The sequence below is a fragment of the Eumetopias jubatus genome, unplaced genomic scaffold (genome assembly GCF_037043125.1).
Source record: "Eumetopias jubatus isolate StellerSeaLion01/CBP00866 unplaced genomic scaffold, mEumJub1_p1.0 scaffold_15, whole genome shotgun sequence".
Taxonomy (NCBI): Eukaryota; Metazoa; Chordata; class Mammalia; order Carnivora; family Otariidae; genus Eumetopias; species Eumetopias jubatus.
This window is the reverse complement of record NW_028274821.1, coordinates 508,706-525,823: the sequence shown is the minus strand read 5'-3', so window position 1 is coordinate 525,823 and position 17,118 is coordinate 508,706. Positions and strand designations below refer to the sequence as shown.

Genomic DNA, 17,118 nt, shown 5'->3' with positions numbered 1-17,118 from the left:
TGTGTAGTTGGGCTCCTTGCTTCCCTGCTCAGAGGGGGAGCCTACTTCTCCCTCTCCCTCTGCCCCTCCCCCTGCTCATGCTCTCTCTCTCTCAAATCAATAAAATCTTAAAAAAGAAAAAAAAAAGGTAAACTAGATGTGCAAGCTATATTTCTAATCTTGGTTGCTTGTCTTCAATAAAGGAAAGTCCTGGTGTGAATGTGAGGTTTCAGACAAGGGACATTTCAAGACCACTCTTGAATTCCACCTTAAATTGCTGAGACACTGAGCTCCAAGTTACAGGCGACCTTAATTTGGAGAATTCTTTGGTATGAAAATGAAAATAAAAACAGTAATCAGTACATGCTGTTTCATTTAGTTCTGTTTGCCTTTCATATTAGAGGAAATTCTTGCCACACCTCAAACCAAAATTAAGGGGAAAAGAAAGGGAAGTAAGCCACATAAATCTGACCAACAGCACAAGCATCTCAATTTGAATCCACAAAGTTTTGGATAATGAAAAGAAATACATAATTTTAATTCAACCCAAGTGTTTTCCAAGCAGATTATATTTGCTTAAATTGCTACAGTAATTCAAGGACAGCCTTGTCTGGACACACAGTTACTGTGGATTTTTAAGAGACTCAGTTAAAGAATTTAGGAATATCTGAATCAGTTTACAGGATTTGCAAATTCATCAACCTCTGAAAACTAAAGCAAACTCAACAGGTATGATGATAAAATAATTTTCAATTTTTTTAAGAAACTGTTCCTACTGTTAAAACCTTTTAAGTATATTTGATTTGTTTAACATTAAAATAGATCATAAAAGCACAATATTTGGAGGCAATATCTGATAAAAGCTACATTAAAATTTGATTAGTAAAAATATTCAGAGAAAGCAGTAATATAGTGATTTTAATTTTCTAATTTAAGATTTACCCAATAAAAAATCTTTGTTTAGATTTCTTTTCAATTCAGAATGAAAGATTCTTACGTTAATGGCATCACTTTGTCTCCTCTCTCACTCTCAACTTTAAACGACAAAAAGTGGCAAATGCCTGTGAGCCATACATCTGGGCAGGGTGACAGATTCTGCTTGTAGGGAAGAAGGATATTTGTACCGATTTCACTAGAAATTTTCTTAAAATTTCTCTGTTGACCAAATCCCTGATAGTAACATGTTTTTGCTTTCATTTGCCTCTTTCTGAAAGGGAAGATGTGAGTTCTCTATCTGGTACTAAAGGAAACAGTTTCTTGGGTTCCAGTTAACTAAGATTTAAATGTATTATGGCTAAAAATAATTTTTGAAACTTTCATATTTTTAATAGTAAAAGAGTGTTACTTCCTTAGGCCCTGGGTGTAAGATAGGGATGTACACTACTTTACTTTATTTACAGAGTTAAGTTTAAAACTGCTTCGGAAAGAAATCTGAGTCCATATACTAATACTCTGGTTTCTTATGTCCGAGTTTCTATGGCATATCCATAAAATAATTGAGTCTTTAAAATAATAAAATGCAACGAGGCTTTCCAATTATTTTAAACTTTCCAGAACAAAGTTCGCTCTCATTTTAGTTAGAACTTCCTTATGAAGGCTCAAGTGCTTATTCCCAACTAAGAGAAATGTTACAACATAGAAACATTTAGAGCTATAAGATGAAAAATTCACATTAATGGATATTTTTAAAAATCAGTAACATATATTTTCCTTTGCTTTAAAGATTCCTGTTCACATCTGTTATTTTTCTATCACTCTGTAATGGTAATAGTGTGCTGTGATGGGGGACACCACTAGGAGAGGACAGCCATGTCGTCTGTGACTGTGTCCATTTAAAGAAACCACTGCGGCAAAATAACGCCTAGAAATAATCAGCATTAGTAGCGACAAGCATTGATGACAGGATGTAATCTGTCATTTATTAATCCAATCACTCATTCAACAAACGTCTGAGCGCCTACACGCTGTGCATTGTACGGACTCTGCCAGAAATCAGGTCAGGAAGTGGGAGGACTGACGGGGAGCGTACTGTTTTGCTAGGAGCTACCCTATAGAGAATGAGGCATACACTGCGGACCATGAAAGGCAGAAGTAATAAAAATGTGCTTTGCAAATGGCTGGGAAGAAATCAGTTGAATGGAAAGTTTGGATAAGAAGAAGAGGTCATTACAACAGGGAAACTCACCAGGGGTGAAGCTGGAGACTGACGAATAGGAAACAATGGGCCTGGGGATGGACACAGGGTTGATTTCAGACCAGAAAACTGGACTTAGTCAAAGGAAGTGGGATCAGGCTGGGCGGCAAAGCCAAGGTCCTCAGGGGATGATTCACAAGAGAAACTGTCCTTAGGGAAAGCCTGTCTTCATAGGTGGCCAGGAAGACCAAGAGCGGCCAACACTAAAGAATCCCTTTATTTTCAGGGAGACTCCCATAATGAGGTCTCGATCCCAAGTCAAAGGGATGCACTTAAGTGCAGGATCAAAAGTATCACCCAGGTCTCCTTTTCCCCCAATACTTTCTCATAATTGTTGAATAGAGTCATGACTTTCATTCTCAAATGTAAGGTTACTAATCGATTATTGCTACTGTTCTTAATACAAGGATGAAATTCAGAGCTCTGATAAGCAATGCTCATTTCAGAGTTCATCTGTGTAACAGTCAGCTTCCGAGACTCTCTCCATGTCTAACCACCCCCCCACCCCTGCAGCTGTAGGTCTCCATCCTTCTGTTTCTACGCATGCCTTTGTGAGACATAGCAACCTTATAGTGGAACCCCGTGGTGCAGTGAGACTGAAGTGAAGTAGGACATGTAGTTTAAAAAGTTAATATGCTCCACTATAATGGTACCATAAATACTACAAATTTAACACATAAAATATTATCAACTAGTGAGTAAAATGTATAGGATGTTTTATACCCATTCCTGCTAATCTCCCAAGATCTGGACCAAATGATACTACAAAGACTTCCCTGTCTGCCCCAAGCAGGGTTAAGCCACTGAACCCATGGCACTGGGGTCCCGGTGGTAAACCTTATTTGTCTGAGAATATGGTTTGCCATGTTGGGTCTCTCCCATACTGACAGAGTATAAAGATAAAAAGGGCAGAGGGTCTGGGGCCTGTGCAAATAAGTGACAATAGTGATGGGCTGTGGGGTCCAGGACACTGAGAGGAACTGAGTGCACTGGGAGGTACAAATGAAGGGCAGTGAAAAGCAAAGACCCACTCTTTACAGAGAGGACCACATCTTCACATCTTCATCTCTGTGTTCCCCACCAAATACAATACCTCACCCCCAGAAGTAACTGCAGTCCATTAACTGAAATAACTCAACCAAACTAACTACTTGTAAGGTAGTTGACTAGCCATGTTCACACACAACGTCTAGTACAGTTCACTAAGGCAGCAGACCCAATGAGAGCTTCCCGGCATGCTGGGTTAGCCAGTACTGAAGGTTACTGTCCTTTGGGGTGAGACCACACTCCCTCCAGGATTTTCTCCTACTTCACCCACGACCAATGCAGTGCGAAGATCATGGCTCAACTACCTTAATGAATTAAATTAGGTGCAGGAGTGCAGATTCCACAGGTCAGAATTCAGGACCTCTAGATTCTGGTCCAGATTAGCTGTGACAGTCTTATTTTGCTCCTTCAACAGCTAACCACTAATTTCCAAACACCCTACTCTTTGTTGCTTACATGTTTTGCTCATCTCTTCTATCTGGAAATCTTCCCAGTCCTCCTCTATGAGAACCCTAATACTCCTTCAAAGCCTAGTTCAAATGTCACATCCTCCATGAATCTCACGGATACTAAAGGAACAATGCATGTAGTCTACTTAGATTTGTATAAGAAAACTATGAGTTTCAAAATCACAGGTTGTTTTAAAAGATCAAACCATTGCTATTTTGATATATTCTGTTGGTAGGGATGAGATTAAATATAACAAAACATATATATGAGTCAATCATCGTTTTGTTTGGTCCTATCTTCTTGGTCAAAAAAAAAAAAAGGGCAGCAGCAGCATGGTCATCATCCCAACTGGTGGGGAATAAGGCTTCGGAGGCTTGTCTAAAAGCAAGGGAAAAGGAATGCAGTAAGGACATGTCCTTGAGCAGCAATGAGTGGTCATGAATTTAAAGTGAGACCAGCTGGCGTGGTCTGTTTTCTCTTAGTCTGCTGTGTGAGTCAGGCTGCATGTAGACAGACAACTGAAGGAACAGGGTTGGAGTTTACTGATAGAGTATAAAGATAAAAAGGGCAAGAGGGTCTGGGGCCTGTGCAAATAAGTGACAATAGTGATGGGCTGTGGGGTCCAGGCCACTGAGAGGAACTGAGTGCACTGGGAGGTACAAATGGGGGGCAGTGAAAACACAGTGGGGTCCACATATTTAGGTCCCAGTGAAACTGAGGAATTACTACAGCTGGAGCTACTATGTAGATTAAGTTATAAACACAGGTCAGGGTGTGAAAGAGCTGCACGCTGGTAACAAGGCCCATGCTCTGGGCGCACGGGAGGGAAGAAAAGATCCAAGGGTCCCTGACTCTACTCAAATATCGATTCCAAATCCCACATTAACACATAATTACATTCTACACATTTTTTAGTTTCTGACAAGAAAATAAACAAGAATCTAAGATGTTAGGCTCTAGGGCAGACTTTCTCAAATGGGGTCTGTCACAGACAATGATTTAGATAAATATTTTTTCAGTTATCCCAATGATGAAAAATAGCTTGTACTACTCTAATGGCTAATGGAATAGAGATCAGTCAGTTCAAGACACACAAGGACATGTTACATTAATTCTCATGAAACCCTGAATGAGAGAGGTAGAGAAAAATAGCCTCAGAATCAAAGAGGTATGATTCTTTTTTTTTCCCCCTTTTAACCTTTACCTAAATAACAAACTTATTCCATCTGGATCACTTTCTAATCTGCAAAGAACTTTTACATGCATATCTCCCGTGACTGTCACAACCACCAGTTGAGGTAAGCAGGCAAGCAATTACATTTCTCATTTTCTTGATGAGGCAAGAGGCAGACATGTTAAGTGGTTTGACCATCCTAAGTGACAGGTGGGAAGTAAAGGTCTTCAGGCTCCTCGTCCAGTGCACCATCCACCACTCACAACTTCAAGTTAACGGTCTTTCTCAAGCTGAGTGCCCCCCTCTTTAAATCGTACCCCTTACACACCCTCCTACTCCCTGTACTGTGCCTGTCTTTCTGATTCTCCACCAGACCTCATCTCCTGAGAGACAAGACAATACATTCTCAGTATCTGTTTTTCTAGGACTTAACTCAAAAATATTAATGTAAAGAAAGAAAACTGTATAGAATAACCTATTAGAAGCTAAAAGTCTGTAGACAGTAAATATTGTGTGTATTTGGGATTTGAGGCAGTTATTCAAGTGGAGTCAGAGACAAAATAATTGGATTCCGGAAACAGTTTCATTGGGGAAAATCTGAAGTCATGGTTAGGCTTGGACAGAAACACTAAGAAGAAAGATGATCGCTATTTTTAATATCTCAAGCTCTTACATAAAAGGGAATGTTTCATGCTTTTCCAAGGGCAGAAAAGAACATCGACAAACAGAAGCTGTAGTGGGAAAATGTGTGTTAATATTAACTAGGACCGAGAATGTCTCCTCTCATAGGTAATGACCATCACTGAAGGGACCAAATAGTTAGTGAACACTCAGCATTTTTAGTGGAGGGAGTACCCAGCTTTGGGGTTGAGAGAGGTCAAGTTATCACTGTAAATCTATAGTAAGCAAGACAAACTAGGATTCTCTTCAAAGATGGGTATATAGTCTGGTTCAATGCAAAACGTGACTTTTTTTTTTAATACCATCTTATTGGTACTTAAACATTAATTTTGGTTTGAGCATTGCCCATTTATTCTGGACATTCTTTTATATATTTCAATACAGATATAGATATTATGCATTTTAAGTAACTGTTAATTACAGAAAAATTACTCTAGGATTTACTCACTTCTCCCACAATATATTTGCTTCCTCCTTGTAATAGGACAAAAAAAGAACATGGGCTTTTTAAGTCCAGCATGTGTCCTTTTCCTCTTTTTTGGAGTCAAAGTATATTGCCAATATGAAAATTATCAATGGGATGAAGATTATGATCAAGACCCAGATGATGTCTACCAACCAGAATTCCAATTTCATCCAAATGAGGACTTTCAAGCTCCTTTCCACCAGCATGTGTTAGGCTGTGCCACTGAATGCTTCTGTCCACCCGACTTTCCATCACCAATGCACTGTGAAAATCGCAAACTCAAGACTATCCCGCGTGTCCCAGCACACAGACAGCAGGTCTACCTTCAGTTCAATGAAATTGAGGCTGTGACTGCAGATTCATTCATCAATGCAACTCATCTTAAGGAAATCAACCTCAGCCACAACAAAATTACATCTCAAAAGATTGATCATGGTGTGTTTGCTAAATTGTCAAATCTACTACAACTTCACCTACAGCATAACAATCTAGAAGAATTTCCATTTCCTCTCCCTAAGTCTTTGGAAAGACTTCTTCTTGGCTACAATGAGATCTCCAGGTTGCAGACGAATGCCATGGATGGGCTAGTAAACTTGACAATGCTTGATCTCTGTTATAATCATCTTGAGGATTCCATGTTACAAGAAAAGATACTTGCCAAAATGGAAAAATTAATGCAGCTCAACCTATGTAATAACAGATTAGAATCAATGCCTCCTGGTCTGCCTTCTTCGCTTATGTACCTGTCTTTAGAAAATAATTCAATTTCTTCTATACCAGAAAATTACTTCAATGAACTTCCCAAACTTCAGGCTCTACGAATGTCACACAACAAACTACAAGACATCCCATATAACATTTTTAATCTTTCCAACCTTATAGAGCTCAATGTTGGACACAACAAACTGAAGCAAGCATTCTATATTCCAAGAAATTTACAACACCTATACTTAGAAAATAATGAAATTGAAAGTACGTAAAATTTCATTATCTTTTTTAAAGACCAAAAGAATAGTATGTTGACCTTTTAAAATGTTTTTGAAGATTTTTATTTATTTGAGAGAGAGAGACAGCGAGAGTGAGCATGAGTGGGGAGGAGAGAGAGAGAAGCAGACTCCCCGCCAAGCAGAGAGCCCAATGCAGGACTCAATCTGAGGACCCTGGGATCATGACCTGAGCCCAGACTGAGCCACCCAGGTGCCCTATGCTGACCTTTTAAAGAATCAATCTTTGAAAAAAATCTATGCTTTACATAAAAATAGTTGATTTGAAGTAGCTAGGGAAATGGTCAAAGCTGGCCTCAGGAAGGTGTGCTATAAAGTTTTATTTTCTTTCTTTTTTTGTTTTTAGATTTTATTTATTTGACACAGAGAGAGAGTGAGCACAAGTAGGGGGAAGCAGGAGAGCTTAACTGTCTGAGCCACCCAGGCATCCAAGTTTATAGCCTTTTCCTTTTTTTTTTTTAAGTTTTATAGTCTTTTCTAATAAATGTTATCACCTTGAACATTGACAAGTAGTACTGCAGAGTATATGAAAAAATAGGAGTATCCTGAGCAGTTGGGACTATAGGTGATTTTTACTTTTTTCTTTTTGAGATTTCTACCAAGAATTTATTATGTAACAAACAGATAGCCAACAAAGCCATCATGTTTTATTTTAATTCCAGTATAGTTAGCACATAGTGCTGTGTGAGTCCCAGGTGGACAATGCAGTGACTCAGCACTTCCACACATCACCCGGTGCTCATCAGGACAGGTGCGCTCTGAAAGCCATCATTTACTTTGAACATATAACTCATCTGTAGTTTCATTTTCTTCAATTTATTATTTGATTACTGTAAAAACCAATTAAACCTAATTCTACCTATAAGTATTTTAATAAGACTGTATCTCATATTTTAATAAAATCCAATGTAGGATTCTAGATGTAATGCAGCAGGATTAATCTTTAATTTGTATTTTTCAGATATCAATGTTACAGTGATGTGTCCATCTGTTGACCCACTGCATTACCACCACTTAACGTACATTCGTATGGACCAAAATAAGCTAAAAGAGCCAATAAGCTCATATGTTTCCCTCTGCTTCCCTCATATACACACTATTTATTATGGTGAGCAAAGAAGCACTAATGGTCAAACAATACAACTGAAGACCCAAGTTTTCAGGAGATTTCAGGATGATGCTGATAGTGAAGAACATGATGATCACCAAGAAAGTCCAGAACAAGAAGCAACAGAAGAAAACACTGACCCTCACTACTATGGAAGTCAAGAATGGCAAGAAACAATATAGGTATACATTTACGATTTTATACAATATTATTATTCAATATTAATTTAATTAAACACGGAAGGCTAACAGTAATGTATCTAGAATCATGTATAAGATCAGACTGAATTTAAATTGTTAACATTTGCATCATTACATAGGATTCAAACTTACTTAAAATGATATGTCTTTAGAAATATAAATTAGAATAACAAGTGGGAATGAAAAACTAAACTTTAAACATAAAGTATTATCAAGCTGAGGAAAAAAGCAAGTATGCCATCGCTAGTGATATTAACTGTTCTAAGAGTGATGAAAGCAGCAGCGCTAGAAGCCAAGAACTAGAGGAGGTCAGGGCTGAGATGCCCAGGCTTACGTTCCTGTAACGCGCAGCCATTCACTTAGGAGTCAATTATTTTCTTTGACCTGATCTCCAGAAAAGCTTTCACACTTGTATGTGAAATCTTATCACCATGACATCCACCTCCCATCCACCATCCCCACCTACCACTGAGAGCAACAGAGGATGCTTCTGATTTTCAAAAGAGGTCATTCTGCTAAGGATCCAAGACTTGTAGTTTCATGAAATCAGTAGGTCTTTGTATTTCTCTCAGAGCACCAAAACAACAAAATCTAAAACCTGTATTTGGGTAACTAAAAACCACCAAATTGTCTCATCACAATCCATATTTTAGCAGATTTCAGCCATTGTTCAAAACGATTTTAACTGAGATAAATGTTTTTATAGTAAACTCACTAGGGAAAGTTTTTTGTTGTTGTAGTTACATAGAGATTTGCTAATAAATAACTGCTTTGCTCACAAGGTTAATTTAGCACACAACAATATACCAGCTTTATTAAAACACTTCCATTTTCCTAGCACGATATAGTAGAAACATATATATGTACCAGCCAGTATTTATTTAATTAGTGCTAAAGTTGAATAGAGTTCCTTTATAATTTGGACAAGCTTTGATATCTTCTTTAAAACCTTAGATGCACCTATTATTTAATCTATCATTTTGAAGTATTTTAAGTATGCCTTGTAATGAAGGTGATGGAAGTTCTGTGATGAGCTCTCCTGACTTATCAGCTGACATTCAGAGTTCCTCAGATGAGGAAGAGGGATGGGGCGACCTACACAGGGAACCCAAACAATAAACATTAACAATGTGGACTACAGGCCAGGACCAGACAAGTAAAACTTTACCGTAAGAGTTTTCAACTGGTGAGTCTTTATTTTGCTGGAGATAAAGTGTAAAATGAAGCCCCTAACGCTCTTTATTTCTTTGAGTAAGTTATTAGCATTAGCAGAAACAAAACACCTACCTGACCCCAAGGACAAGCTCAGCAATTCAGAATGAACACAAACAACACTCCATTCATTCATTTAATTAACATTCATCACGGCATTTGGTGTGTAGGACTTAGCAATAAGGGCAAGAAACAGAATGTACGCGCATCCTTGGCATCTCAAGTTACAAGGGTGAGGGTAGCAGAGCAAAACGCTAGTAATGTGGACAAAGCACACTTTCAACAGAGGTTAAAGAAAAAAAAAAGGAAGGGAGGGAGAAAATTTAAGGACTACCTCCCCCTTTATTGAAATTCTTAAAAATAGGCTTATAAATTTAAATATTATGAGCTAATACTGGAAAATACTACGGGTATTTCAAGAGATAAAAAAGATACAACTATCTCTAACCCAAAACAATTTAAAATCTAATGAGAAGCCATCAGGGAAACACCAATGAAAACCCTAATAAGAGACCCTTTCACACTCACTGGGATGGCTAGAACCAAAAGACAGACACAGAACAGATGTTATTAGCAAGGAGGCAGCGAAAGTAGGGCTCTCATATGCTGCTGGTGGGATGTCCAATGGTGAAGCTGTTTTGGAAAGCAGTCTGGCAGTTCAAAATTTAGGGTCACTTATGATGCAGCAATTCCACTCCTAGATACATACTCAAGAGAACTAAACACATATGTTCACACAGAAACATGTAAACAAATGTTCAGAGCAGCACTATCCATTAGGAGCCAAAAAGTGGAAAGCACCCAAATGTCCATCAGCTGATGAATGGATAATTAAAATGTGGTATACATACACAACGGAATATTATTCAGCCAAGAGAAGAAATGAAGTACTGATATGTCATGCTACCAAATAGATGAACCAGGAAAACATCTCACGAGGTGAAAACTCAGTCACAGAAGACTGCGCATAGTATGACTCCATTTAAATGAAATGCCCAGAACACACAAATCTATAAAAAGAGAAAGATTCCTGGTTGCCTGGGGCTGCGGGAGGGGAAGAGAGGGAAAGTGGGGAGTGACTGTTAATGAGCAGAGGGTCTGTTTTTGAGGGAATAAAAATGTTCTAAAACTGATTGTGGTGATGGCTGTACAAATCTAAAAATACTAAAAATTATTGAGTCGTAGATTTTAAAATGGTGAACTGTATGAGGTGTGAATTGTCTCAATAAAGCTGTTAATAAAAAACTTAACGAAGAAAATAAGATCAACTCATTCTAACACAAGGAAGAAAGAAACACAATGCTAACATGGCAGTAACTATGAAAAGACTATGGGAGCACAGATAGATATCTGCACTTTATGTCTAGTCAGGACGCAGTGAAGTAGCTCCAGGTCTCCAGAAGAGGTGGTACCTTGATGTGGGAGCAGGAACTGATTGGCAGGAGTGGAGACACAAGCTCCCGAGGTGAGATGAATATAAAGACATGGTCACTACTTCTTTCTCTTCTTGCACAGTTTAAAAAACAAAAAACCCTCCAATTTTCAGAATTCTGGAGCTTCTATCCTTTCATCCTCCTAAAGTGATTTTTTAAAATCCCCAGAGAACAGGCTTTGTTAAGAATAAAACTGCACAGGGGCGCCTGGGTGGCTCAGATGGTTAAGCGTCTGCCTTCGGCTCAGGTCATGATCCCAGGGTCCTGGGATCGAGTCCCACATCGGGCTCCCCGCTCAGCGGGGAGTCTGCTTCTCCCTCTCCCTCTGCCTCTCCCCCTGCTTGTTGTCTCTCTGTCTTTCTTGAAAATGAATAAATAAAATCTTAAAAAAAAAAAAGAATAAAACTGCACAATTTAGCAATTGGAAACAAGGAACGTGAAATCTGATTAAGCCCTGGCAGAAGCCAGACTTGAGACTCCTAAGCCAGATGCCAGAGTAAGATCTGGAACTCTGAAGCTCCCCTTCCTGCATTCCTACAAGGAAGCTGGTTCTCCTAGGGCTACTAAAAGAATAAAGAGAATTCGTCTATGTAACAGAGCAATGAACAAAATGCATGCCAGTTTCAGGTACCCAACAAGCAGTAACTAGTACTTCGGCACGGCCAGCCTAGCAGCCTGCTAGATCTGTGTGCCCCCAAATGTCAGACCTAGGTGTGTTCTCAGGGACCCTAGAAAGGAACCGGCATCTTCGTGGTTCCTTCCAAGATTCTATTCGTACAAAAGATGAGTGAACAAGAGAGATTTTACTAAAGGTTTTCTTAGGGAGAGAGTAGAAGGTACTTACATCCTACACCCCAAACAAACATACTCCAGGTCACTATTTGCTAGTTCAGCTTTCCAGAGCACCCTTAGACAGCCTGCCAGGGCGGGGAACAGAGTTCCCTCCACCCCCTCCCTGGGCACTGTGCCCTGGTTCCTCTGGTAAGAGTAGCTCCTCCAGCCTAATTGGAAGGGGTCAACTCTGCTCTGGCTCCTCCCTCCAAAGGGGTGTGTATGTAAATGAGTCACCCAGCTGCAGGGCCCAATGAGGAGGCAGGTTAACAACCATCTTTTGCTACTTGAAAATGGCCCTGAGGAACTCATACCCATCCCAAGTATTTCTCATTAAAAAACAAAATGAAACCCAATGCTTTCCTTAAGAGAAATTGAAGAATAAAGCAAGTACTTCTTTAAGGAGCACATCAAGACTGCAAAATTATCTACAACTACAGACAAAACCAGTTCTTCTGATATTTACAGCACGGGAAAAAATGAAAATTCATCTATTTTCTCATTACGCTTAAAAGTATTAGTTAGCTACTAGGCTGAACTGTATCTGTGACCACTGACAAATGAATCCAAATCACTCCATGAACCAGGTTTGATGAGGGAACAGAAGGCAAGCTGAGGACAAAGCAGAAGCTGACACCCCACAACTCCCCCCCCTCCCCCCGCCATGGGATATATGTGACATTCCTCTGGCACGCCTGGCTGCCCTAAAGGAAAAATAGTTAACTTACAGAGATCACTATCCTACAAGACAGGAGTCTCCCTCAGTTTACAAATGTCTTAGCAATCTACAAGAACAAAGCATTCCTATCATCAATAACCTAGCTTCCAGAAGGAAATGTAGATACAATTAAATGCCCTTACACCCTGCAGCCCATTGAGAGATAACTGAAGTGGACAGAGTTTAATGTTCCTCCAGGAAGTTCCAAACTATCTTAATGTCAATGCCTTACTAGAGGGGTAAACAACCTCAACTTGACAATGGCAAGGCCTCTGGTATCTTGTAGGTCCTCTTTAGCATATGAAAGTTCTTTGGAAACCTCCCTTTTTGCTAACTACCCCCAACCCAATAGTATATAATCAGCCACTCCTCACAACCCCAGGGGCAGCAGCTCTTTCTGGTCCTGTCCTCAGGTCCTGTCCCATGCTTTAATAAACCACCATTTTGCACCAAAGATATCTCAAGAATTCTTAGTTGTGGGTTCCAGACTCCACCCCACTGAACCTCACCTATATTCCAAAACCCCATCAGGTTTAGTTAACAAACAAAAGCATAATATATGATTAGCTTTTAGAAAGGATATAAAAATAAAGTCTATTTCATAAATTTGCTCACAATAAAACTGGTTGAGAATGTTTACCTTATACTTACATATTACCTGAAACACTCTACATTTTCCCTTTATTCCTCTGGTTGGGCCCACTAAATAAAGTGCAGATGTGTGCATATCATGTAACACACTTAACCAACTGCAAGGGGGAAAAACAGAAGAAATAAACCTAGTCTCTCCTGTATACTGTTACTGGTGCAAAGAATTCACAGGACCCAAACGACGGCTAGAACTAAAACCCTGGTTTCCTGATTCCAAATCCATTTTTTTTCCCCTAATTCTTGGAAATAAAGTATAACAGCAGCTGGAAACAAAATTAAACCATAACAGCTAAAAACAACCCTAAAGTTTCTCATATGTTCCAAATTCCTAAATAAATAGAACTATGCCTAGCAAGTAAATATCACAGTCTCATAGAAATTACGTGGAACTTATATTACTTTACAGGCTTAGTTAGGCTGTGAATTTACTACATGGGGATTTAGGTACTACTTGGAAAAACTCACAAGTACAGTAAGTTTTTAACATGAATGCTTCCTCACATCAGGTCATAACTCCTAACCCCATTAAAGTTCACCCTTTGGTCTGGTAAATACTTGGGTTCTCACTTTATCTCACCTGACCACATGACTAGGCTTCGGGCATAAAAGGTTTGAGATGGAGATCAAATCATAGACTTCCCATAAAATCCTAGAATATTGCCTAAAAGGGACTATAAATATCTAGTAACTCAATGATTCTCAGTGGTGGTAATTTTGCCCTCCAGGGTGCGATACTGTGATTTATAAAAAAGATATATTGGGTCTTCACATTCATGGTTCCAGCCTCACAATTCCCAAAAACCCCTGGAATTTCCTAAGCTTAGAGAGTGATTAAGGTGTCTTTTGTTATATTAATGCAGATGACTTTAAGGGACCCCCCCCCCCCCCCCCCCCCCCCCCCCGCACTGGCTGCCAGGAAGATCAAGTTTTCAGTCCCAAGGCCACCTGCAATCTTGGGGGAGGGAGAGGGGCTAGAGGCTGAATCCCCCAGTGGCCAATGACATAGTCAACTAGGACTACATAAAGAAGCCTCCATAAAAACCCAGGACTGGTTTAGGGGGGCTTCCAGTTGAACTGGAGGAGATGCTAGAATTGGGGTGCACCTGAAGCTTTGTGCCTTTCCTAGACACTGCACTATGCATCTCTTCAACTCGCTGTGGATTCAGATCCTTTGTCACAATCTTTAATAAACTGGTAAACCTAAGTGTTTGGAACTTCCAAAGCTGGAGTGCTGGTAGACAATTCTCTGCGCAATGGCCCTTTGTGGAGCCTAGAATGGGGCCTATGGCAAGAGCCTGTGAGCGCCTCCCAGTGCTGACCGCAGGAACTCTGGACAAGAGAATTAATATTTGAGGGGCTTTACTACCTTGCTGTTGGACATTATTAATTGAAGCCACCCCTAGGGCTGAAGGACATAAAAGGGTCTTGAAACCTGAAATGCCATGTCTAGGATGATGCTTGAGGAACTCCCTAATGGGGATGGCAGTGCCTGGGGAATGTGAGGAGGAGCTTTTTATGAGCAGGGACCGCCCCCCTCCCCCGGGAGTGATTCTGGAGCTGTGCAAGGGGCTGCTGGACTCTATTTTCATATGGACAGTGCCCTACGGACAGCTCTCTACCAACAACAAAGAACTGCCTGGTTTATGGAGAGCAGTTCCAAGGTGAATGGACAACATCCTGTCTGGAAGGCCACCACTCTGACTGAAGAATACAAAAACACATCAGCATGGTGCGCTGAACCGTATGCTGTTTTCCTAGCAGCGATGGATGAACGGAACAATGTTAACAGCCCCTGTGTGTGGGTTTTTACTGACTCATGGGCAGTCGCCAATAGCCCAGCCATATGATCAGCAGGACAGTAATGGGATCTTGGCCTATTAAAGCAATGTCCATATGGGGCACAGTCTTATGGAAATTAATTGTGGGTATGTCAATAACCCACCAGAAAACGTGCCTTCCAGTTTTAGAAGATGAGTGGATCTGACATGCATCTATCCCCACACACTCCCTAGAGACGGCCGCCTGGGCCCACGAAACGAGTGAGTGTGGGGGACTGCAGCGGTGTGGAGATGGGCTGAAGCTAGAATCTCTTGCACCCTCTGAGGTACAAAATGCCAATATGATCTGTTCTGGCAACAAGAGAGACAGAGACTATAGGTGGCCGTGTGGCAGAGACCATGGTCTTGAACGTGGCTGGCAACGCAGACTCATGTGGTAGCCCTGGGGGCTACAAAGGGGTCCTGACAGGAAGAGCTACTGACTCTGGCCTGGGCTTTGCTGACCTGGTGATAGATGCAAAGGCTCAGAGAGATACAGAAAACCAGGAAAGAAGATATTCCCCAGCCAACTGTCATCTCCTCAGACCAAAGAACTCACATAATGTCCAACAACCAGCAGAGAGAAATAGCTTACAGAAACAGTTTTATAGAGAACTGGAATGAGTAATTAAAACACTGGTTGTCTAAAACAGGGGGAGATCAAAATATGAAGGGCTGGCTTACAAGCCTTCACAAGTATGCTCACACTCCACGTGAACATGAGTGGGGCTGGAGGAGCGTCCCCAGTGGATATAGTCCTGTGTTTCTCGCGGGTCTGGGAAAGCGGGGGAGAAAGGGGCAGTGGTCTTTCTTCCCCACATCACCAATGGATGCAGCGGTCAGGGGACCAGGGCTGCAACTACAAGGGCTGGAAGCAGGGACAATTCCATGTTTCCAGCCTTTCTGTCAGAACTTCCAGGGGTCGCCCGGCAAAAGTGGGGCTAACAGTGAGGGCAGCCACCCTGCCTGGTGGCAAAGATGCACCTCCAGTTCTGCATCTGTGTAACTCACCTGAACAGAAGTGGACTGAGGTAGTTGGACTCGCTGCACTCGCACTGCTGCCTGTACCCAGACCGGCACCGTGGCCGGACTTGACCCCCCTTCCTGAGATGGGGAGGTCTGGGTACAAATGCAGAGAACAAAACGTAGCAGATGATGTAATGAGGGAAATCCAGTATTACACTGATGCCTCAAGAGAGGCTCAGAGTAGCTCGATTATTATTCAGACACCTGAAAGGGTAAAGCCTGACGTTACTGAAACCACCCCCACTTTTAGCACCTGACAAGAATGCACAGCAGCCTGCAAACCTGAGTGGCCTGGCCCTGGGAGACATTTTCCTAAGATCTGATGATGGACTGAACAGTTATTAGTAACTGAATGGGATTCTGTCGTGCACCATCATCTCTCAACCTTTATCATTGTCTGGCTGTGAGGGATCCCCATTCAAGGACTAAGGGATGGATGCCGTACTGTGATTTGTAAGAAGTATGTGCTTGGTCATTCAAAGGGACCACGTCTTGAGAAAATACTGGTTGTCATGGCTGACGGGGGTGAGGGTTGGAGGAATGCTACTGGCGTCTAGTGCGCAGAGAGCGGGGATGCTGCACAATGCCCTACAGTGCACAGGGCAGCCCCCACCACAAAGAATGGTCTGCTCCAAGATTTCAATAGCGCTGAGGCTGAAAAGCTCTGTACTGACTAGATTCTAGCACAACAGATAAAGACACTGAGGTCCACAGACGTTAACTTGTTCAAGATCAACACTAACCAGGGAAGTACTCCAGGGGAAAAATGGAGTTTAGGAATCTGAGTGCATCTATCTGCACTTCTGGCAGAAAACTGGTGTCCAGAAAACTTACTCCATGGATGAACGCCAATAAAACTGTATTCACTGGCCATGACTTCCCAAGGAAAGACATTATACTTCACAGTATAATTTTCTATGAAAGTTACAAAGGATCACACTGTGGGTCATTAGTAAAACACCCAATCTTTAGGACTCTCTAAATCTGACATTTAACATCTATCCTGTTCACTTCTCAACAAACCTGCCACGCTGTGCGAAACAAATCAGTATTTGCTGTTTCATTCTTAGATATGTGCAAAGACGCTAAAGTTTTTATTGTATCCTTAAAGCCATAAAACTGACAAT

The 17,118-nt window shown here is 41.0% G+C and overlaps 2 protein-coding genes across 3 annotated transcripts in view; one reads left to right on the top strand and one right to left on the bottom strand.

The window, feature by feature from the left end:
- CENPP (centromere protein P) overlaps nucleotides 1-17,118 on the bottom strand; it is a 228,222-nt gene that overhangs the window by 126,222 nt on the left and 84,882 nt on the right. The gene's annotated exons all lie outside the window — the stretch shown is intronic.
- OMD (osteomodulin) lies at nucleotides 627-8,285 on the top strand. The gene is made up of 3 exons (XM_028093070.2): nucleotides 627-708; nucleotides 6,010-6,963; nucleotides 7,957-8,285. The coding sequence occupies exons 2-3, from the start codon at nucleotides 6,024-6,026 to the stop codon at nucleotides 8,283-8,285; spliced, it is 1,269 nt and encodes a 422-aa protein (XP_027948871.1). The 5' UTR covers nucleotides 627-708; nucleotides 6,010-6,023.